General features: G+C 37.4%; 1 protein-coding gene across 2 annotated transcripts in view; it reads left to right on the plus strand.

Annotated features, from left to right (window-relative positions):
• Nucleotides 1–15,337, plus strand: part of Lnx2 (ligand of numb-protein X 2) — a 68,879-nt gene extending 53,542 nt beyond the window's left edge. For both annotated transcript variants that reach the window (XM_071611588.1, XM_027928981.3), the window contains 5 exons: nt 260–400; nt 4,069–4,246; nt 6,773–7,004; nt 10,634–10,792; nt 13,097–15,337. In XM_071611588.1, coding sequence (XP_071467689.1) covers nt 260–400; nt 4,069–4,246; nt 6,773–7,004; nt 10,634–10,792; nt 13,097–13,232 — 846 coding nt within the window. In that variant the 3' untranslated portion in view covers nt 13,233–15,337. The remainder of the gene's footprint in view (nt 1–259; nt 401–4,068; nt 4,247–6,772; nt 7,005–10,633; nt 10,793–13,096) is intronic.
• Nucleotides 15,338–25,438: the final 10,101 nt, after the last annotated feature.

Below are 25,438 nucleotides of genomic sequence, written 5' to 3' on the forward strand. Positions count from 1 at the left end.
GGCCTCTAAATTTAAAATGAAGGTCATCAACATCTAAAACAGTTTAATACGCACGTGTGTGTGTGTGTGTGTGTGTGTGTTTCAGCCACAGAAATTTAAAAATATTAGCTAATGAAAAGAACTTCATCCTCCCTGCCACTAGGTATATTCAGCTGCCCAGTTAAAGCCCTTAAACAATGATTGAGAAGTGCATAGTGTAATCTTTTTAAAATGGCAAACATTCTTCATGACAGTGTTTTCTCCTATGTGTTTCCTCCAGGCCAGTGGGGAGAGAGTGCAATTAACAATTGCTAGACCAGGGAAACCCCAGCCTGGTAACACCATCCGAGAAACAGGAAGTCACAACAGCAGCCAGCACCATGCACAGCTGCCCTCTCACAGCAGACCAAGCTCACATAAGGTGAGGTGGTTTTTGGTAATGTATGTTGTCCTCAAAGAATCACTGTTACAAGCTTATAAATTTTAAATGGAGGCATTTTATATGCAAATCATACCTCAATAAATGGATTTTTTGGAACAATTTAATTGCAGGCTGTTATTCTATTGAAAGTTTATATCTTGGAGAGTCACTTTCGTTGTCTCAATTCCTCAGCCACAAGAGATGGTTTCTTGGCAGGGAATGTTCCTCTGTCAAGTGGTTGACAAGAAGTGTATGATCTTCCAGAAAAATCTGTTTGCTTAGTATTACTTGAAAGTGAGATTTATCTTGGGTTGCTTATTTAACTGTAAGTATTAGTTATAAGATTGAAAAAGTATCAAAAAGATCAACATGTCGGTATTTAACAGTTGGGCACATTGCTTGCATAATAATTATATTTGTGAATATTAAACATGAATCATAAATTTAAAAAAATATTTTTAGTTGTAGATGGACATACTAACGTTATTTTGTTTATTTAGTTTTTTTTTGTTGTTGTTGTTGTTGTTTTAAATGGGTGCTGGGGATCGAACCCAGTGCCTCATGCATGCTAGGCGAGTGAGTGCTCTACCACTGAGCCACAACCCCATCCTGTGAATCATAAATTTTGATAGATACATGAATAACATGTTTTCATGTGATAACTTAGAGGAATATTATCCTATTACAACATTAAAATTCCCATATGTTGAACTTTGTTACTGCTGCCTCCAAATTACTAAACTGGCTTTATAGTATATTCCAAGGTCATGTATCTGTGCTGAGAATTTTGATGTCTCACTTGGTAATTGCAAAACTCAAAAAAGAATGGTACTTTAGCATTCTTGGTATTATTTACTCCATGCATGCTTCCTTTAAACTAAACTTCCAGTTGGACAGGAATTTTAAAACAATGATGTAATGCTTACCCAGTTATCTGAACATGAAAGCTAAATAGGAGCTTCTAAAGTTATTCTTCTTAAGTAAAATTACTAAAGTCCTTGGCTTAACAAAAACTGATTGATCTGCTTAAAACCCATAGAAAGTTCCTTATCTGCTAAAGCAGCCTTTAAATTGAAGTATAACATTTGAGAGAATAATTCCCCTTAGAATCTACTGTTGATATCCTAAGAAAGCATAGCTGAAAGGCAGTATTTTTGGCCCATAAAGTTAATCTGGTTTTCCAAGCTAAGTACAAATGTGTCACTAGTTTTTGGTTTAGTTAATATTTAAGAGAAATTATAACCACAGAATTGTTCTCTTGTTTGAACAAAAACCAAAATGTATAAAGGAAACCTATAACTTTGCCTTCATAATGATGACTATGAAACAATACCTGTGACCATTATTGTTTTGAAAAAGATTTTGAATGTTTCATATATCTAGTTGCTTCCATTACTATATATTAATATATGCTTTAATATATATATAATAATATGTATATATAATATATGTCAATATATTCTTTTATATTTATGAAATGGTAATATAAAGCAAAAGATAATGAAATCTTTTATGCCTCTGATTTTTTTACATTAATTTTGAGACACAGATGTCTGACAAAATTAGAATGTCAAGACAATTTTGAAAATTCTATTTAATCATTCTAGTATTCATATTTTAAAAAAATTCATATTAATTTTTAATATTCATATTTTTATTTTTTGTTTTGGGCACAGATATGTTTCTTTCATAAATTTGCTGTTTTTTATCCTCATTAATTTTTATGTGACACTGTTTTAAAGAATAAGGCCAAATTCATTCTTAATTTTAGGTACTTTATATTCCCTCATTGGTTAGAACAACGACATAGAATGAATTATAAATTTAGCTGTTTTCTTCTAGCAGATTGCATATGTTATATCAGGATCTGATTAAGAAAAAGATCTCCCATGGAAACCAAATTCACCCAGATTCACCAAGACAACCTATTCAGATGGTTATAATCATCATTAAAAAGTACAGTACACACTACACCTCTTAATAGCTGCTTTGATAAGCATTTATATGATTTTGAACCTTTAGTTCCTTGAAGCATACTAAATATAATCTTTGAAGTTTGCTTTAGTTCCCTGAGGAAAAATTGCATACATTTTAGCCATCTGAAGCTATAAAACAACTGCCCTTATTAATTGACTAAATTCATAAGGGTATATTTAAATAAGTGTACTCAAGGCTATTTCCCTTAGTTGTCTTCATGACCAAATTGTGTTTGGCCAGTTTTGAAGAATACTAACATAAATTTCATACCTTTAGATAGAAGACTACCTTAACAATGTTGACAAGTTCATAGCATCAGAATATTTTTCTAGGAATTCTATACTGCTATACAAGTAGTTCCTTTGATAAATTTCAATCATGCATGGATTGCACGTCAATAGAAGGGCAGATGAGCTTAGATTTCCAGACTTAATTTAGAGATTTGGTAAATACCATCATCAACAGTTAAGTACATGTCAGCTTTTTAAAATAATATTATATATACTTTTGACATGTGTAAGTTCAAATCCTTGTGCAGTCACTTACAATTGCAGGTTACCTGATTTCTCTGAGCTTGTTTCCTCATCTATAAAATGGAGTCAGTAATAGTATTTACTTTCAACACCATTGTGAGGATTAAATGAAAGAATGCAAGCAGGCCACTAACTTTGCACATATTAAGCCTAGTAAATGTTAGTTATTATTTTAATATTGATATTGCATATGTATACCTTATTACTGAATTCTAATTCAAAGAACAGTGACATTTTAGATTCTCCTTTTTTCTTACTATCAGGAGTGTCTTGGTATGAATAACAGTAACAAATGTTAGTAAAGATAGCTTTTTCCTGCTGGGTACAGTGGCGCACACCTGTAATCTCAGCAACTCTGGAGGCTGAGGCAGAAGGATTACAAGTTCAAATCCAGGTTCAGCAACTTAGCAAGACCCTGTCAGAGTAAAAAAATTAAAAAGACTGGTGAGGATGTGGCTCAGCAATTAAGCAGCCCTGGGTTCAATCCTTGGTACCAATCAATCAATCAATCAATATTTTTTTCCTGAGAATATTGGTTCATTGGGAATTTATTTACGTGTCATTAATATTTTCAAAAATTTGGTTATTTTGTATCCTTTCAGCTTTTTATGAAGGTTTTGAAAGTAGATTTGCATTTGCCTCATGACCAAGCACTTATAGTCCTCATCAGTAAGAATCAGAAGATAGGTCTGTAGCCTTTTTTTTGGCAGTTTGCAAAATCCACACTTTACTTTTGTACTCTTCTGTTAACTTTTCCTACAAAGAATTAGGGAGAAAGATACAAGTAAAATTAATTGGCTTGTCTTCAGAATTTAAAACTCAAAAGCATTATTTACTTTTACAGAGTTGATCTATCTTGGAGCTCAAGATAATTATACAAATGATGTGTTGATATTTTTTTTGACTTCCATATATCAACAGTTCTAAATTTTTTGAGTTCCATAAATACTATATAAAAATCAATTAGTTCAAAGTTTGACACTGATATTAAGTGTACCTATTAAGAACTATGTGTTGCTTTCTTTCAGTCGTTAGGGGTAAAAAAATAAAATCACTTTATAAATGCTACATAGGTATCACCTTGGTTTAATAAGCTGTTTTTACCTCAGCTGTCTATTATTTCATTATTCAATATATTTTTTTTTCTTTTTGCTTTAGGATCTTACTCAGTGTGTTACATGTCAAGAAAAACATATTACTGTAAAAAAGGAACCACATGAGTCCCTTGGAATGACAGTTGCTGGGGGCAGAGGAAGCAAGAGTGGTGAACTGCCCATATTTGTGACCAGTGTACCACCTCATGGCTGCCTTGCACGAGATGGCAGAATCAAGAGAGGTAAGATAGGATCTGGAGCATTTCCACCAAATCTTATCCCTGATGAAGAGTATTTACAGGTGGTTATGGTGGCTCATACCTATTATCCCAGCTACTGGGGAAGCTGGGGCAGGAGAATCAAAAGTTTGAGGACAGCCTGAAGGAAAAAAAAAAAAAAAAGCATGTCTTCAGAGTTTCCTATTAATGTCCTTGAATGTCCCTTGCATGTGATATCTTCCTATAGGGTTAGGTAAATACCCAATATAAAATAAAATTGTTGAGGGCTGGGGATATATCTCAGTTGGTAGAGTGCTTGCCTTGAATGCACAGGGCCCTGGGTTCAATCCCCAGCACCACAAAAAAAAAAAAAAAAAAAAAAATTGCTGAAACTTAATAAGGATTCCAGAATTTACAAACTATTACTTTGTTGGATTTTTTTTTTTTTTTTTAAATCCTCTAAAAGACCTATGCTTCAGCATTATGGCAGGTACTCTGAAGATTCATCTCATTAAAATATAAATGATGCTTGTGATAACATATCTATGTAGAAGAGGACTCAAAGAGGAGGTGGGGCAGAAGACAATTTTATTTTAGGGACAAACTCACTAGTTTAAGTTCCTTCCCTATGCTCTGTAATTTGTATAGATGGGAAGGTGTAACTTATCAGTATTACTATTGATAAAAACAACAGTCTTTATTGACTTAGTTGTTCATATGGAAAGAAAATTTAGCCTAAAATTTGTTTTCCTTTAGACACCTGCCTCATACCATATGCAAAAATTAACTTATAGTGGATCCAAAACCTAAATTCAGAGCTAAAACTCTTAGGAGAAAACACAAATGTAAATCCTCATGACCTTGGATTGTGCACTAGTTTCTTAGATAGACACTAAGAGGTCAAGTCACAAAAGAAAAAAATTAGGGAAACTAAAAATTTGTTCTCCTTTAGACTCCTGCCTCACACCATATGCAAAAATTAACTTATAGTAGATCCAAGACCTAAATTCAGAGCTAAATTCTTAGGAGAAAACACAAATGTAAATCCTCATGACCTTGGATTGTGCACTAGTTTCTTAGGTAGACACTAAGAGGTCAAGTCACAAAAGAAAAAAATTAGGGAAACTAAACTTCATCAGAATTAAAACCTTTTATGCTGCAAAGACCACCACCTAGAAAGTTAAAAAAAAAAAAAAAAAGAATGAGAGAAAATATTTGCAAATCATATATGTGTGTGTGTGTGTGTGTGTGTATATAAATGATATATCTAGAATATATAAGAAACTATTCAAACAATAAAAAATAAACAGCCTAGAGAGACTGAAAGGTGATTAGCGGTTGCTTAGGTTTTATAGGTGGGGAGTGACTGCTCATGGGGTTTCTCAGGGGGTGATAAAAATGTTTTAAAAATTATTGTGGTAGTAGTTGCACAATATGCTACAAACCATAAAACAATGTATTTTTAATGAGCAAATCGAATAGTATGTGAACTATTATATCAAACTGCCTTGATATAATAGTTCACATACAACCACTACCACAATAATTTTTAGAACATTTTTATCGCCCCCCTTTTAAGTTATTTGTCCAGTTTTAAAATTGAGGTAATTTTAGTTCCTTGTATTTTCCAAGTTTTCTACAATGAGAAAGTTTGCCTTTAATAATCTGAAAAATAGATGATAAATTGGGAAAGGGGGATTTTTCTGTAGACTTTCTAGCACAAATGTCTGCTTCCTATAAAACTAATCCTTTCTTTCCTAAGCTTTTCTATAATCCCCATCATGCTTTTTCATTATTATTTGGGAGAGCAACAAATATGTCTTTTCTCTCTCAAGCAAGGGAAAATGTTTAAATCACAAGTTTCTGTCGACTGGCCCAATGGTGTCTTCTCTGTACATGTTTTAGGTTTTTTTGCCCTGAGTGAACTATGCAGGGTTGTCTATGTATAGAACTGTGTAGGTATTAACTAGAATATATTTAAAATTTATTTCTAAAAAAGTAAAAGGTCAAATAGTTTTTGAACTGGAAAAAAAAAAAAAAACTATAGAAATAGCTGAAATTCAAAGTAAAGAAATAAATATGCCCAGGGCCTGTAGATGACAAAACTCAAGTGAATGATTTGAATTTCCAATCATATCAAGGTGCCATAAGCCATACTTCTTTCTCTGTATTCTTTCTCTGTATTATGACATTATTTAAAATTTTTAAAATATTTATTTTTTAGTTGTAGTTGCACACAGTACCTTTATTTATATGTGGTGCTGAGGATGGAATCCAGGACCTCGCACATACTAGGCAAGCGCTCTACCCCTGAGCCACAACCCCAGCCCCGTTATTACTTTAAATTTTAAAATTTTGAACCATTTTAGAATGTTTTCAATGAATTGGACTTGTTATCACTGCTGTAAAAATTATAAAGAAGTAAAAAGTGACCTTTTAACCTTACCTGAGTTATTGAAACCTTTGTTGATTAGTTTACAGACAAGTTTTGTAGGGAAATGATCATTTGGTGACCAGAGGACATATATTTTGGTTTCTTCATTTGAATAGGTGATGTGCTGCTGAATATCAATGGCATTGATTTGACCAATCTGAGTCACAGTGAGGCTGTTGCTATGCTAAAAGCCAGTGCTGCTTCTCCAGCTGTTGTCCTTAAAGCACTGGAGGTCCAGATTGTTGAGGAGGCAACTCAGACCTCAGAAGAACAGCCAAGTACTTTCAGTGAGAACGAGTATGATGCCAGTTGGTCTCCATCCTGGGTCATGTGGCTTGGACTTCCAAGGTATTGATAGCTTTTTGTTGTTTTGTGGAGTAATACTTGCAGTCCTCTTCAGTGAAAATTAACATAGTGAACTTACCTCTTGTTGGGAGCAAAGGCTTTAATTAGATAAAAGTATCAACATCAAATCAGATTATTTTTTAAAATTTTTCCTATTACATTTTAAAAGAGATTCAATAACAAGAGCTAAGCTAAAAAGATTTACCTGCTTATAAAAACAAGGAAAGCAGTTCTGCCCATCCTAATTAAGGATCTCATGTATGCTGGCCATAAGTTTGGCTGTTCCAGTTGCTTGCTTAGAAAAGCTGCCATTACCAACACTCATTCTGATCTGTGCTTAGACTTCACATGCATCTTTCACATGAAAAACCAAGCTGGTGCTTGAGGCTATACCCTATTATTACAGGAGCCTTTTTAAAAGTCCCTTTTTATCTTTCACTAAAAAGGCAGGATTTGGGGGTTTTGTTAGACACACAAATTTCAAAGCCAAAGCATTTTATTTTTAGCTATTCCACCTTTTTAAAGAGTCTATTGTTTCGTAACTGACTTTGACCAACCCAAAACATTCTGTAGTTGGTTTGTGTCAGGGTCATAGAAGCACATGGAACCTCCAGTGACATCTTCCTTCCTCTGGATGGTTGTTCTTGGTATTAAGATGGCAAGAATGTATGTTACTATCTTTAGTTTCTAAATCAGTTTCAATTCTTTTTTTTTTTAATTCTTATTTTTTAGGTGTAGATGAATACAACACAATGCCTTTATTTTTATGTGATGCTGAGGATTGAACCCGGGCCCCACCCGTGCTAGGCGAGCACACTACCGCTGAGCCATAATCCCAGCCCAGTTTCAATTCTTACTGTATAAAAAGTCTAAAAGTGAGCTATGATGAAACATTTTGACTCTTAACCAAATATAAAAATTACTGTCTTTAAAAAAAATAAATAAACAAGACAACTGTACCAGTTTCTGGACCATCTGATTCATGTGCAATAAAGTTATAATAACTAGTAGTCATATAGTGCTTTATTGTTTGTTTTTGGTTTTGGTATGGGGATTGAACTCAGGGGCACTTAATCACTGAGCCACATCCCCAGCCCTTTTTATTATTGTATTTTGAGGTAGGGTCTTGCTAAGTTGCTTAGGGCCTCACTAAATTGCTGACGCTGGCTCGGAACTTTCAGTCATCCTGCATCAGCCTCCTGAAATGCTTGGATTATAGGTGTATGCCACTATGCCCAGCTCCTAGTGCTTTGTAGTTTATAAAATACTTTCACATAAAAAATATCAGGGAAAAAAGCACAAATATTATTGGATTTTATTTATTGCTAACCTAACTGGCTTGTTCTCTTGGTTAAGAGGGGAGCAGGGGAGACAATTAAAGGCCTAAAACTGGAGTAGAATTCATGTCTCACAGACCTGTAGAGATCTTGTGAAGAAAGCTTTTGGGGTTTTTTGTTTATCTGTCTTTGCATCAAAGATGATTACATCATATATGTTTATTCCGTGCATCAGAACTGATTTTTTTCCCCCATTGGAAGATAAACAAAGACATCATGGCTGCTGTTAACTTCCTACAGAGCTACTATATGAATTGTGAGGTTCCAGCTGTCAGAGGGAACTCATTTATCTTGTTCAGTTCTCAAACTGATACCTGAACCTGTCCATGTAAACCTAGAATGGCAGGACCAGTGGATGAGAAGCCAGCTGCCCAAGCTGCACAAGTGCCAATGAGTGCTAGAGAGCTGCTGTGCCCCCTGCTGATGGAGCAAGCAGAGTGGTGACATCCTTGGGAAAGGCACTGGACCTAGTGCTTCCATTAATCGTCCTTGTCTATTATGCAAGTCTAGTTTTGGGTTCAGCATGTTCACATCTTTGTAAACAGAATTTTCTTATGTGTCAAGCAGAGTAAAAAAGGTTTGGGATGAGAAATAGGCTGTATAGTAAAAATCTATTTCTGAGCCCACCTGTATTGAAGGAAAACCCTTTGAACAAAAGGCCACTATTGCATGGATTTACAGAGGTCCCTGTTGTTCATGGACTTACATTTAATAGCCATGCATCTTCCTTTGTGGGTATAGGTAGCCCCTATGAGCAGATTTCATGCCACACAGACTTGCAGCTCTGCATTTCCTGAAAAGGGAGACTCTTCTGCTCTTCTTTGCTGGAAGCATACCAGAAAACTATTTTTTTGTTTGTTGAAGGAGATTCAAAATAATAAAAATAATCTTCACTGTTCCTGAAAATCAGGCCAATGAATAGGATCTTTCTCCATCTCAGAATCCTCTTTAAAAGTCCTTGTCAGTGAGCTAAGAAACTAGACTGGAAACTAGATTAGAAGTTTTGACATATGTATCACTTTACAGAAGTAGCAATATTAAAAAATCTTATTTAATATATTAAAAACAAGAAATCTTGCCCTATATTTCTATAGATCTGATTTCACTTAATAATGAAAGATATTTTTTATTACAAAAAGATATTTTTCTATAATTTAAAAAAATAATTTTTTTTTCAGTTTTTACTTATTGCTTATTTTCACATCTATAGAACTGTGAACATATAAGTAGATTTTCCCCCCCTCACTGGACAACATTCTCCAAACTGGCAGTAACATTTTAACAATAGCATCTCAGTGTTAGTGATATAAAAAGGAAAGACATATTTTGGGGTTAGTATTTTCCAGTCTAAGTACTGTTTGGGGTTTTTTTTGTTTGTTTGTTGGTGCCAGGGATTGGACTCAGGGCACTTGACTTGACCACTGAGCCACATCTCCAGCCCTATTTTGTATTTCATTTAGAGACATGGTCTCACTGAGTTTCTTAGCACCTCACAGTTGCTCAGGCTGGCTTTGAACTTGCAATTATCCTGTCTCAGCCTTCCAAGCCACTGGGCGTACAGGTTGCACCACCATGCCCAGCCTATGTACTGTTTTGACTTTAGAGTCTTCCCTTAAAATGAAAACATTCTGAGTGAAAAAAGAACAACAAATAACTTCTCATATGAACTGCTAATAGGACCTGAGGTGGGGCTTCTGGGAGGCAAAAGATAATTGTGTATCTGAAGCTTTTGGAAAGCTTCAATAGTGGTCATTTTCTTCTTTTATTTGGGAGTTGAGAGTGACAATACTAGATGTCTTTTATACCAGTTTGTGATTATTATAAATTCAAGTGATTATTAAGGATGTTGTTAACAATACAGTGAGCAAATATAGGCACATCATCTTTTCTTTTTTTACATATTCTGAGGTGTCATCAGTAATCAGGTATATTTAAAGCTTCTCTGAGTGCATGTGTTTATGTATACAGCTTCACTTGGGAAGAGGAGACTGAAAAAGACTGGAAAGATTTGAGTCTATCTAGGACTGCCTCTGTGCTGAAAAATGGGTGGTCAAAGTTATGTAGTTGGGGCCGGAGGTATAGTGCATTGCTAGAGCACTTGCCTGTCATGCACAAGGCCCTGAGCTCAATACCCAGCATCAAAAACAATAATAATATGAAAAGGAAATAAAGTAACTTTCTCTTTTTTACCAAGAGTGTTGTGTATACCATGTTGTGGAGTTTTAGCAACGATAAACAGGCTATCTATCACAGACTCCACTTTAACTTTTTCTCTATTCTTGTGTTTGTTCACAGCGCCCTTCATAGCTGCCATGATATAGTTTTACGAAGAAGCTACTTGGGAAGCTGGGGCTTTAGTATTGTAGGAGGATATGAGGAGAACCATACCAATCAACCTTTCTTCATTAAAACCATTGTCTTGGGAACTCCTGCTTATTACGATGGAAGATTAAAGTGAGTGGTGTTCTCATTAATGATGGAATTTGTGTTTGTTAAGCTAGACATGATCTAGCCCAGGGTTTAGTACCCAGTTCAGCCTGCTCTCCATTTTTGTAAATAAAGTTATTGCAAAACAGCCATGCTTATTTATTGATAACGTCTATGGCTGCTTCCATACAGACTTGAGTTGTTGTGACAGAAACCATATGACTGAAACTTTGTGTGATTCATAAAACCTATAATATTTACCATGTTTCCAGAAAACATTTGCCAACCTTGTCGAGGCCGGAGTACTATTTTTACTAACTTATCTCTTAAAAGCTGTATTTTATTAATCTAATGACCAGAACTGAACCTGAGTCATTTGATTGAATATATTGTGACATGATGACAATCTCTGAGCAGTTTTTCCACACAGACTACTTAGGTTTAGTCCTGTCATTAGATGACTATTTTATTTTTCTACCTGAAACATCAGGCAGATATTTATAAGAACTCCATGAGGGAGGATTTTTTTTTTTTTAAACCAAGGATTGAACTCACGGGCACTTAACCACTGAACTACATCCCCAGTCCTTTTTATTTTTTACTTTGAGATAGGGTTTCACTAAGCGGCTTGAGACCTCACTAAGTTGCTGAGGCTGGCTTTGAACTTGCAACCCTTCTAACTCAGCCTCCTGAGCTTCTGGGATTACAGGCATGTGCTGCCATGCCTGGGGAGGGAGGAATTTTGTTGCATTTATTGTAATGTCTTGAGCAGCTCCCATAGCAGTGTCTTGCATGTAGTAAGATCTCGGTGTATATTTGGTGAATGAATGTGCAGTAGTTTACCATATGCCAGGCATAGTGCTAAGGGCTGTGGGTGCATCATTTAATCTTAACACTCCTGGAATGTTTTACAGACAAACTAACTGCTTAAGAAACTTGCCCACAACCAGATAGCTGAAAGCAATTGACTGGCATTCAAACTCAGGATTGCCTGGCTTCAGACTTCTGCTGACAGCCGCCACTAGACCTCACCCAGCCAGCTTTTCTATTTCAAAGTTTAGGCACTGGGAGAAGAAAGGAAAGTGTCATGTCAAAAGATTATCACCAAGAGGAAGGAAGAGGTGCTCAACTGTAAAGTCTTAGTACCTAGTTTTCAATGGAAGAACCTGTTTTTTTTTTTGTTTTTGTTTTTGTTTTTTTAAGTAAATATATTCTTCTGTGTGCAGTGATACACACCTGCAATCCTGGCAATTCAGAAGACTGAAACAGGAGAATGGCCTCAGCAACTTAGACCCTGTCTCAAAAAATAAAAAGGACTGGGAATGTGGCTTAGTGATAAAGCACTCCTGGGTTAAATCTCTAGTCCCACCCCCCCAAAAAAGTAAATGTATTCATACTAGACAAAATGCTGAACATCGGTAGTTTATACTGTTTGCAAAGAGGAAGAGACACTTAAATAATATTGTGAAAAGCTAATCAAAAATATGCTCCAGATCAGTCTCTATTGATAAAGACGAAAAAGGTCATCACTTTAGGATGAACAAATGAATTAATCATTCTCTTCAACTAAATTATCTGCCAGGCCTCAGTTACTTAGTTTATTGATTTTTACCCCACCTACTTCTAAAAACGAAATTCATATTCATATTCATGTTGTTGTAAACTAAAAGTGAAACAAATCAAGGATGATAATAAAAGTTGTTACAAGGATAAAAAAGTCCTCAGATTTGTCACCCACTTTATACTTGGAGGACAATGAGTATTGTAGTTGAAAGAAGAGGAAGTATGAGTCTTATTCGAATAATTTAATCCTCAGGTATATGAGCTCTAAGAATAAATAGAGAAATAATAATCAAAACAATAACTAATGGGCTAGGGACATAACTCAGTGGTAAAGCACCTGCCTAGCATGTGCACAGCCCTGGATTTGCCCCCAGCACCACAAAAATAAAAAAAAAAAAAGTGTAATAATAACAGTGTCCAACATTCTCCAAATGCATCATTTGGTGTTTTTATTTATTTAGAAAAGAGTACACACTGATTCTCCTTGTTGTATGCCTAAGCTAGTATGTGAAAATTATTCTACTTGTTCTTCAACTCCACCTATTAGTTATAAGAGGGGTTAATACAGGGATATTCTTGATTAGCCAGGGAAAGCCAGCAAGTATATGTTTTAAAAATTTTCCAGATGGTTCTCAAAATAGATAATATACTATTGTTGTTGACAGTAAACCCATAAGTAAAATTGAGATTTTCATACTGAACAGTTGGGATCTTTTACATGTCCTTAAAATAATAACATTGTTTCTGTTTCTATTTGTCTTTAACCAGATGCGGAGACATGATCGTGGCAGTAAATGGCCTCTCAACTGTGGGCATGAGCCATTCTGCACTGGTTCCCATGTTGAAAGAACAGAGGAACAAAGTCACTCTGACTGTTATTTGTTGGCCTGGCAGCCTCGTATAGAGTTTTGGTTTCCAGTCTTGCCTCTTCATTTTTAGGTTTTTGAAAGAAACCCCGTTGGTTTCATGTGTTTCTGTTTGTTAGGAGCTACTGGCACAGCTGGTATATGCAGAGCCAAAACCCACAAAGATCATCCTTTCATTTTCGTTTAAAAGGTTTCCTGAAGTTAGTTACTTCTGCCAACCCTGGTGAGTTTATATTTTCAGAATTCAGACTCTTGGTGGTCAAATTGTAACCTACAGTTACAAACTGTGACCTAGCCAGTTGGATAAAAGTGGTGGTTCTTTGTTTTCAGTAACTAAATCATAAAATGAGTTCTATATCCCCCAAGATCAGTGTCAGTGCAGCCACTGACAAAAGCATTTACTGCCTCTGTCATAACCATTAATGGCTGGGTACATTTTAAGTTTGTGTGATAACAGTTGCTCATTTTTCATTGTTATCAACATTTCAAAACGTCACAGTTTATAAAGTGCTTTTTCTGGTTTGTTTTATTTCTACTTTAATCTCTCAGTATTTGTCAGTGATGAAGATATAAGTCTGACACTATGATAGACTTTTTTAAAAAATAATGTACCATTATTAGAGTAGTAGAGAATAAAACATAATGTTATTTGTTATCCAGAGACAAAGAAATTTGGGTGGTAATTATAGCTTAGTGCTGGAGATATAAAGCTGCATTTACTAAAACAGTCCAAAAGCATTAAAGATTAATTTCCAAAGGAACATTTTGCTATGTAGGAAAAATTTGAAGCCGTTTTTGCTAAAAAACATTTCTAGAGTTTGTATTATATTTATCAGTAATCTTGTCTGGAAATGTTTTTGTGATTCATGCAGTTAAATTAGATGATAAAGACCATATTGCTATTAAATACGTATATATGTATCACAGCTGAGTAGGAGAAGGGAGACCTTTTTTATTTTATTGAGATAGGAACTTTTCTTTCTTGAGTGTTTTAGAAACTTTAGTTTTCCCATTATTTCTTAAGAACTTATTGTTTCAAGTAAGAGATTGAAAAACTCATTAAAAAAAAATCTGAAATAGTAGGTTTTAGATGTTAATGTCTGTCAGTCTACTCTTGGTCACTAAACTTTCATATCTTGGAAATGTTTTTGAAAACTGTGCTTTATTCAACATGATTGTTCTCTAGAGAGTACATAAGGAAGTGAATAAGAAAGATATCTTTACCTTATTAATCTTATGCATACTTGAAAAAAGTTTCAGTTAGAAACCTAGTTCAGAATCTGAGCTAATTTATAAGTGACCTCTGTAATAAATGGTATTGATAATCAGAGAATGTATTTCAAAATATCACAGTATATTAAGAAGCATGATCACTTTATTTTCAAACCTAGCTATTGCATTGGAGGAGTTTATTGTATGTATAGCATGTCACTGATTATTCCAGTTAGTTTTATAATGATTTTTTAAAAACATATCTCTTTAGAGTAAATAAAAATTGGCGACAGTAATTGCTACTGATTTGTTCAACCCCTTAACTGCACTGTATGGTCAACATGTAACCATGATACAGTGGAATGCCCCATGCAGTATATTACTGTTATGCAATGATTGGCTTTTGAAGCAATTTGATATTGAAGTGCTTTGATATTCTAATTGACATGGAACAAGTTTTTTTCCTGCTTCCCAAATAGAATTTTGTAACCAACTTTGCTATTTTTTTTAAACAGTTTGTAAGAATGTGTCATTTCTTGGGGAGAGGCCATCTGTCAACAAATATCATAACTGCTACTTTGTTATATATAAAATACTTATATTGAACCTGGTGGTCTAATGAGTCTTTAGGTAGAAGATTTTTTTTTTTTCAATATTATTTTTTATCATGGAAATCTCAGAATCAGCTTAAGTATAGATTTCATGAGAAAAGACTAGAGCTTTTGGTCAGAATGATATTTGGTGATGGAAACTTGTTCATAATTTATTGCTACTGTGGAAATATTTGCATTTTCTCATTGAATCTTTTACAGTTAAATATTTTGATTTGTTCTGTGCCTTCAGTTTAAATTATTTCAGGACTTTTTTGGACATGTTTAAATAATGGTATGATAATCATTCAGGATGGAAATAAAAGTCATCCTTTCCATAACAGCAGTATTGTCTCTTTTCTTGAACAGCAAATATTAACTCAATCAGGAACTCTTATTTTTGTTCATGGCCCTTCCATTCTTAAAATAACACCAGGCCTGAGCCCTCAGGATGACAAGTGTCCCTTCCTACTCTCATTCCTGCAAGTAGAACACAGGTGATAGAATATGTATTGACTTGTGAATTTCATCTCTGCAGGAGCTCTAGACTACTTCATTATTCAATGAGACCCTGAAATGTGAGCAGTGGTACATGTTGAAAGATAATATATAATATCTTGAATACATTGGATTATAGAATATTATTAAATTAATGCCATCAGTTTTTTACATTTTCTAATGTGGTTTAGTAGGAATTTTTTATTTTATTGCATTAAATAGCAAAACTTATAAAATTTCAGTCAAACTCACTAATCCCCTCACCCTTTCCTTGACACAGCATTTGCCAGGGCAGGTAATCTTGGCATCATGGTTTCTGTTCTTTAGATGGCTTTGATCATCCTTGCAACGTTTTTGTTTGTTTGTTTGTTTGTTGTTTTTTTTAATGGAAAAAAAAAAACAGATAAAGCAGGTGTGGCTCATTGGTAGAGTGTGTGCCACATGTGCTTGAGGCCCTGGGTTCAATCCCAAGCACCACACACACAAACACATATAAGCACAAAGAAATAAAATTGGCTCCCATTTTCCTTTTAAACTTGGCGTACCCTGTGGTTTGATCTCTAGTCTGGCATTCCAGATGGCTCCTCAGTCCTATTGACCCTCTGATACTCCAGCAGGCTCCTCAGACCCCCAGTTCCTGGCCTCCCAACACATGCATATACTGTTTCCTCAAACTGTGAGACCTTCCCTTCTCTGCAAGGTCAGGTTCCCACATTTGAAGGCCTGACTTGAGTCTGCCCTGCCTGTCAGATGCCGCTCCCCTTTGCCTGCTTGCCTCTGGATTTGCATTTAATCTGCCTCTATCACTTGCTATTTAATTATTGTCATAGTTTTAAGCACCTTCTTTATCTGCCAACTTGTAGTGTGGGGTATTCTCCCAATGCCCTAAGTCTAGCTCCCATGATCTATTGGCTCAATATCCTGTTATTCGATGGCATCTACTTCCCAAATAGAAATGTGTAAGCATTTGACAACCTCCACTCTTTGAATCCAAACCCTTAAGCCTATCAGAAGTCCTTTCCTAAATTCCATCTCTGGTCATATTCTTGTCCTATTTGAAAACCATCAGTGTTCTACATGGTCTACAAGATACCGTGCAAATGGCTTGGTAATCTGGTCCTGCAGTCTTATGAGACACCCTTTCTTGCTTAATGTATAAACCATCCCCCTCACTCACCCATCTCCTGTGTCCGCAGGGGCTGATTTGGCCCAAGTGACCATCTTCTGGGAAACCTTTACCAATGTCTCTGGGTAAATTTTTTTTTTACTCTTGTAAAGGCTTTATTGAATTCTGTTTTTATGGTCATAGTTGTACAGTAGGGAGACAAAAACTTGCCAGATAGTTTCTTGATTACCCCATCTGCAGTTGTTTTTTAAATTAGACAAAGGACTGAGGACAGTAGAGTTCGTGCTTGGCGTACCTAAAACGTTCCATCCTTAGCACTGCACATACATATTCACAAAAAAAAAAAATTTTTTTTCAATAGCAAATGTCAGATTCAGTCCCCTCTGAAGAGATTCCAGGGGAAGACTCTAGGCCTACTGTCCTTTTTCTATTCCAGGACCCTACATTACATTTAGTTGGCATGTCTCCTTAGGCTCCTCTTGACTGGGCTGTTTTCTCAGACTTTCTTTGCTTGGGAGCATCCCAACAGTGTTGAAGAGTATTGGTCAGGTAAATGGTAACTTGCCTGTCATTAGAACTTGCTGTTTTGTTTTTGGTTTTATTTTGTCATGGTTAAACTGCTATATAAGCATTTGGGAAGAAAATATCTGAGAACAAATGCCATTGATCTCATATCAAGGGTACATACCATCAACATGACATCTGTTTTGTAAAACTGAGCGGGTGCAATGACATCTCACTGGTTTCATTTTACATTTCCCTGGTTACTGGTGAAGTCAAGTATCTTCTCCATGTTTGCCAGCCATTCAGATATCCTCTGATGAGCAACCATTTTCTCATGGGCTGTTTGTGTTTCTATTATTGGCTTATAAAAATTATTTATTCTGTATATTATAACTAGCAGATTATATGTGTGCAACTGTCTTCTCCCAACTCATGACTTCTCTTTTCAAGTTTGTAATGATATGATAAACCAATGTTCCTCATTATTATATTGACAGAGGTATAAATAGCAGATAAGCAGATTGTTTTTGTCTACTTTTACAATTTCTTCATCTGCCAGAGATTGTCCACTTACGTTATTCTGATGATTGTACTTTTTCCTTTCATCTTAATTTTTGCTTTCAATTTACTCTGCCTTTCTGTGCTTTATGATTTCTTCTACAGAATTATAGATATGTTTCTCTTATCAGTTACCCTTGAATTTTTCTTTGTGCATACTTAACATAAAATCTCACCTTGATCACTCAGTTACTCTGCCCTTTCTCTGTAGTATGAGAGCCTCAGACTGTATGAACTACAAATGCTATACTGTCTGACTTAGCCATGGTTGTAGCTTCTCTTTATTCTCTTGTGCACTTGACCATTATTACATGTTATATATTCATGGTTTGGCTACATTTTGTTTCTGAACTAATCAAACTATTGAAAAACAGATACAAACACATCGAGACAGGCATAATAATAACATCCCACAAAGAATATGTGCAAAACAGGCTAGAATGGGACTGGTGGGAACTCTAATCCAGACAATGTGGAGTTTGGCAATTGCAGTCCAGACCTAAGAAGAGATTTCCTAAAAACTTGGGATGCAGGGCTGGGGTTGTGGCTCAGTGGTAGAGCGCTCGCCTAGCAGGTGCGAGGCCCTGGGTTTGAACCTCAGCACCACATAAGAATAAGTAAATAAAATAAAGGTATTGTGTCCAACTATAACTTAAAAAAAAAAAAAAGCTTGGGATGCAGTGTCACTGTTACCATTAATGCCAAGATCCAAGCTTTGGGACTCACTAATGTAATTTTTCATTTTCCAGCAGGGAGACAAGGGCAGTCCTGCAAAGATGACTGTAATCTATTTTTCTAGAGCAGATGCAACTTACATTATAAACCTAGAAACATGTTTTTGTATGAAAAAAATTGGAAGGCAAGTGCGTAAGCATTTTGTAACTGTAATAAAATACTTCAGATAATCACCTTTAGAAAAGGAAAGGTTTATTTTTGCCTCACAGTTTCAGAGGTTTCAGTCCATGGTCAGTTTGGCCACATTGTTTTTTTAGGCCTGTGGCCAAGCAGTATATCAGCAGGGAATATGAGGTAGAACAAAGCTGCTCACCTCATTTTGGCCAGGAAGCAAAAGAGAAAGACAGGAAAAGAACCAAATCTAACATCTCCTTTGCAGACACCAACTACCACCACCATGAGCTAAACCCTCCCACTTGGCCCTACCTCTTAAAGGGTCCACCATTTCCCAATAGTGCTGCATGCTAGGATCAACCACTTAACACACTGTCTAAACCATAGCCTCAGATTCAGAGGATTTAGGTTTCTTAAGATACATGCAATGTGACTAGGTTTTCAGTCTTCCCTCTTTATCCTAGCAGTTGCTCTTTTCTCAGTAGAAGACCCTAAATCCTTCTAATTCTATTGATATAACTTCAGAACTTGATTTTCATTTTTTTGTATGTTAAAGTAGACTAGAGCTTTACGATTTCTGGAATGTTGGAAGCTTTGGTCAGATAAATGGATGGTTAAAATGGTTTGAAGTTAGCACACCTGAATTTCAGCTTCCGTGTAATGGTATGATCATGCCCCATTAATTCAGACTTAACTAAATTGGAATTTAAAGGGCTTAAACAGAATTGAAGTTTACTTGTCACTTTTTAAACAATAGACATCTTAACATACTAAAAAAGGAAGCATGGAGTAGCTGAGCTGTATGCTGAAGTACACTGTTTAAACTCAAGTTTCTTAAGCACTTGAAAAGTACCCTTGAACATTCAGTGATTGATGGACTTCTTTCCCATGTAGTCACTTAAACAAGATGTATATAGCACCTATTGTATATACAGAACAGTGATAGCCTCTTTATCACTTCTTCACAACCTCTAATTTCATAATTCAGATGAGCTTCCATTTGTCCACATTTGGTGATGAAACCTCATAGATGACACCAGCACAGGAAACTGCTGCCCTGGTCACAGACTAAGAATTCACAAATTGAACTTTCTTTTTTGTTTTTTTCTGTTAAGTCTCTCTCCCTGGCCTACTAAAAGAACGATTTCAACTCCTCGGGGTTCTTATTAAAAAGTTCTTACTATTTTATGGTGTGAATCGATTCCATTTAACTACACTACCAATTAATTTCTATGACAACACAAGATCTTTTTTGAAGTAAAGTTCTACAGGTACGCACAATGCCTAATAGCTATAAAGTGCCTAAATAAGAAATACTAAAACTTCAGTCACATTCAAGAATAAAAGACATACTCAGAGACCTAACACCATCCTGGCAGATGGCAGAGAAGGGCTCACCAGGAAAAGGCTCCATGGGAAGGGGGAAGCACTGATTTTCCATTTGACTATATTAGCTTCCTCAGCAGGAAATAATACCTTGAAGACAAGCTGGTTAGCAAACTAATATCAACACTCGCCTTGTCTCTTCAAAAGTTTTCCATTTAAGGGTGAATCCAATGGTAAGCCCTTGGGGTTCCGAAGACTCATCAAGAGAAGAGATTGCTTAGACTCTGATAGAGAGAAACAATTTGCAATGTTGAGTTTGGGAGGGTGGAAGCAGCTGATGAAAGTTTTTCTTTACTTTGGATTTTATCCCAAAGCTTTCTTTCACCACTTAACTCTAGAGCTAATCTGGGAAGGCCGTAGATGTTAGGGTGTGGTGACATGGCTGTGAGCCTCTTCCGCTCCACAGAAGCAACACACCAGAGCAGGTTTATAGATTTGCCTGTAGATGTTCTCCATGGCCCAGGCCCTCAGGGTTGGAGTTTGGTATCCTTGCCTGACTTCTTGATGACCATGGACTAAACTCCTGCTCCTGGGGTCCCAGCCTATGGTGAGGTCAAGGGGCACCTGTGCAGGGTGGTGAGTGCTCAGCACAGCAAAACACTCTGTGGGCAACTAGTGTTTAAGGAAAATGGTTTCTTGTCACCTCTTGTTTCCATGTAAATCATTCTGAAGTATGCAGTGTCCTTGTTTCATCTAGTTCTCTAAACCCTTTATAGTCATTTATCCTATTGGTCCCAAATCAGAGCCTTAGAATTGTAAGCTCCATTTTCCTGGCATAGGGATCACTTCTATATGTCACCTAGGTCCTGCTTGAATAATTCCCATGACAGGGACCTCACTATCTCATTCCTAGTTTTCCCACTTGTAAACAATTGCTTTCTTTTTTTTAATAGTAGTAATTTATCCTTGTCCCTCTTCTCAGCTAGAGTGTAGAAACTTGTACTTTTAAATGAAATATTAGGCACAAGACACTTGATTCATCTGTTCTTTTTACTCAGCAAATATTAATTAATTTATCATCTACCCAGGACACTTCTAGGGGCTTAAATCTACCAGTTACCAAGACAGACTTGTTGCTATCTCTGAACTTACATCCTAAAGAGGGGACATAACTGACCGTAAAGAGAAGAAACTGTTTAATTTCAGGTGATAATAATGTTATGAGAAAAACAAAGGCAGATAATGGAGATGAACCTTCATGTAAAAGAGAGGGGCTCCAAGAAGGCCTGCGTGAGGAGGCGGGCGGGCAGAATACAGCTTCTCTGTGGACGTCAGATGTTTCACGACAGGCACCCTCGTGGCATCAGCTGAACTCTACTTTTTTCCTTCATGCTGGAACAGAGAAACACAAGTGTATTTTGGTGCCCATGGGATCCAAATAAATGTAGGAGACCAGCTGTGCAGCTCTGTGGGAAGAGCCACACAGGCCACTGAGACGGGGTGACTTGTGGCACTTCTCTGGTCCCCAGTTTTCTATAAAATGGGAAGAATAATGCTAACTTTGCTTGGTTGTAAATTCAAGAGTTTGCGCATGGGAAGTGGCTGACATCTTGTACTAAATAGATGGCAGTTGGTTATCTGTGGACAAAGAGATTCTGTCTAGAATTAGCCTTGTCTTGTCAGTGATCAAGAATCATACAAGTAAATTATTAAAACTACTTTTAGAGATTCCTTTGAACTCAGATGTGTGTTTACTGCTAATACTGTGTGTGCTTTCTTAAATATGACACATTAACCAGCAGGTTCTCTCATGCACCTTAATCACACAAGTGACTCACATTCCCCAGACACCGCCCTGAGCTTTCCAGTGGTCAGGCTTCTGCTTATGCTGTTCCCCAATTCCAGGAGCACCTTGTCCTGATTCTGTTCTTACCCCAACCACCAAGCACAGCTTATTCATCTAAGCCCTGCTCAAATGCCAGCTGTGTAAGGTTGTCTGGCACCCACAACCCTGTCTGCCCCTCCCCCCGTGTCTGCTTCTGCCTGCAGCCTGTCCCATCTGCACCCCTCAGTGTCTGTGAGCTCCTTCAAGCTCTGGGTGTTCAACCACCTACACACTTAACTGTGACAGTCATGCAATGCCTGATGGTTTCAGCACAATGCCAGGAGCTACAGAAGAGTTGGGGGTGAGGACTGAGAAACAATCTCTGGTTCCCATCTGCAGCAGGATAGAGCTAAGTTTAGGAGCCGATGCTGAAGCAGCAGAGATCACAGGCTTCTCTTGCAAAAAAGTTTGGCAGAACGTGCAAGTGTTTGTGAATGAAATGGCATGATGTCTGGGATCTGCTTTTGAACACTCCAGCAAACACAGGAGGAAAAATGAGAGGAACCGAATACATGGAAGTAAAGAAATGTTTGCAGTTTCCATAACAGAAATAGAACAGTGGCAATAAATCCACAAAGAGGTTTCAGAATGGAAAAAAAACAAAGCTGTGGTTTAGACTCCTGTAGTTGGACATTGGTAGAATGAGTCTTTGCAAGAAACATGAGAATGTCATTTGCTTTTGCTTTTGTTTAGTTGTGGCACAATTTCTAGGCTGATTTGCTTATTTTATCTCCTATGCATGTTTAAGAGATGCAGGTGTCGGTGACTGACAAAACTCCATATGTTTGTCTAACACTTGTGTGCAGAACGAGTTTTGCATTATTTACAGATTTTTTATTTAATTCTCATAATAACCTTAGGAAGTATCTTTGAAGTAGGTTATTCTCATTTGATAAAATAAACATCACCAGGATTTCAGTGAAGTGACTCACCAATGTGCACGTAACTGGCAAGTGGAAAAATATACACCAGTAACAGGAACTCTCCCCCGCCCCTTCCCTACCCACTGCCAACCTGGAGATTCTACATCCCCGACTTTCATCAGTATCCTGACCACACTGGCTAACCTGAAAATAGAGGAAATATTTGCTTCACACCTCTTCTTACATCTGCCTTCCTGGCAGAGGACTTCACCACATTAATATTCACTCAACAAATGAGAAGGGCAGATGTGCCCTTTGGGAAGCCCACACTGTAAATAGTAAAGTCAGAGCAAAAATGAAAATGAGCATCCCTGGGTACTCTCAGGGGACTGGCCCCAGGACCCCCATGGATTCCCAATCCTGTGGATGCTCAGGTCTCTGATGTAAAATGACACAGTACTTGCATAGAACCTACATGCATCTTCCGGTGGACTTTAAATCATCTGTGAGTTACTTCTAATACTTTATACAATGTAAAAGTTGTGTGAACAGTTGTGATTCTGTATTGTCTAGGAAATTATGAGAAAAAAAGTCTGTACATGTTCATTACAGAAAGTAATTTTTTCATTTTACTTTGTTTGCATGTGTGGTACAGGGGACAGAACCCAGGGCCTTTAGAATCCTAGGCAATCTATATCCCCAGCCATATATATACAAATACAAATATACAAATACACATGTATGTGTATGTATGTTATCTATATCCATGTATATTTACATATGCATATACATGTATGTTTTCTATTCTTGGTTGGTTGAAGTAATGTCATTGTACTCTGGTCGACCTTTGGAGGAGGCCAATAGTTATACTGAGTAGGACATTATCAAGGCGGCAGGCTGTGCAAAATCTATATTCTGATTTATTCTTGATTTGAACAAGGTTTGTAGTGTCAAACCAGCTTAATTCATCCCAGGCTTTTAATCTGAGCTATTTACTTCCAAAATTTCCATTTTAACATCTAAACAGGGGAACTTCCTTGGGGACCTCTTCTCAATTCCTGCTCTTGGCTCTGCAGTTGCCGATCTTGGCAGCAACTCTCAAGTGTACATCAGGATTCGGAGACTGCTGTAAGTTGAGAACTTGGACACTGAAATTCAATAAAAGATTCGGAGAATTCCAGAAATGCAGGCTCTTTTTTGGGCTTTTGGTGGTAAGCCTGCAGTCCATGCAAGTCGGTTATGTGCCAAGCATTGTTCCCCTGCATGAATCCATTTGTTCCTCACAAGTTTCCAAAGTAAGAACTATAATTATCCCAGTTCTTTAGTCACAGAAGACTGAAGCACACACAGGCTGGATCCCAGTGCTGAGTTGGTGGAACCACCTTAGTCTTGGGCTATGTTGGGTCCTGCTTCATCTGAGGGCCACTCCCAGGCCCACACTCGAGGGCTTGATTCTTTTGGTGTCATGTGTGAGCACCAGACAGGGAGTCTATAATCTGCTAAATGATTCACAATCTGCCTCTGCCTATGTCTTTCCATTGGACCTTTGCCTTCCTGTTTGTCATAATCCTCTTGTCACATCTGACGTGTGTAGGCAGCAAAGATTGAAATAGTGGGAAAGACCCTGCAGCTGAAGCAGCCCCTCCCTGGAAAGTTCTTGCCTCTTGGAAAAAATTTTTGATCTGCCCCAGCTCTCGCTGGTTTGCTGCTATTTCATGATAAGACCTCTACTCCATGCACCATTATTTTCCACAGGATCTTTGATTTTTTATTTTTTGGCAGTACTGAGGATAGAACCAGGGTCACTCTACCACATCCCCAGCCCTTTTCATTTTTTAATTTGTGTTTTTATCAGTGCAATACTTTTTACTTTTTTTTACTTTCCAGACAGGGTCTCCCTACATTGCCCAGGCTGGCCTCATTTTGGCAATCCTTCCTGCCTCCACCTCACGAGTTGCTGGGATTACAAGCATGCACCTTGCTTCATGTGCTTTTACGGATGGGCTTTTCCTATATTTGAGAAGTATGTAAGAAAGAGCTTGTTAGAAATGTCGTGTTTCCTGGACTAAAGTGCCCATCCTCCAAATATATAGTCAGCTCAGCCCTGGCCCCTGTTGATCAGACAGCCAGATGCTCCCCAGGGCCCTTGGAAAATGCCAGCTGTGTAGACAGGCCTCTGTCTAGCCCTCTGTAAACTCCAGGAGGTCAGGGCCAAGGTGTACATGGTCTCTGCTTTATCCCTGGGCTTCACCTGGGTGATTTTGGTTGAAGGAGGCAATTACTACATGAGCAAAATGGGTTTGCACAGTTGTATCTAAACAACCCGAGGCTGAAAGAGAAACACGGCCGCCTTCCCTTCCCCTGACTGCAGTCCACCCTAGTTGTCCTCTCCATGCCCTTCCCTCATTTCCCTCACTCTGTCTCCCCTTCCCTTGCTCTTTCTGTATTTCGTTGCTTTTAACTACGCCTCCTTTGTTGTTATTTTATCTCTTTCCCATGGACCTTTGGGGCTTTGGCTGGGTTTTCAAGGTGTTTGGGGCTGAATTTCAAGTACCTGAGCACTCAGTCTCATTCCAGGAAACAGGAGCTCCTGGTTGCTGAGCGCCTACCCCCCACTTCCTCCTCCTCTGTCCTTTTTCCTCCCACACACAGCCCAGCCACTGACTGCTCCCCAGGGCCCCTGGGTCCATCTCCTCTGGATGCTTAGCAACTCAGGCCCCACCTACAGGGAAGGCCCATAGGCTCCCCAAGTGTTGCTGGAGACTGCTTTTCATTTCCTTTCACTGGTAGTTCCTCCTCACTTGGGGATGTCCAGCCTTTGCAACTGCACTCA

The sequence above is a fragment of the Marmota flaviventris genome, chromosome 4 (assembly GCF_047511675.1).
Source record: "Marmota flaviventris isolate mMarFla1 chromosome 4, mMarFla1.hap1, whole genome shotgun sequence".
Lineage (NCBI taxonomy): Eukaryota > Metazoa > Chordata > Mammalia > Rodentia > Sciuridae > Marmota > Marmota flaviventris.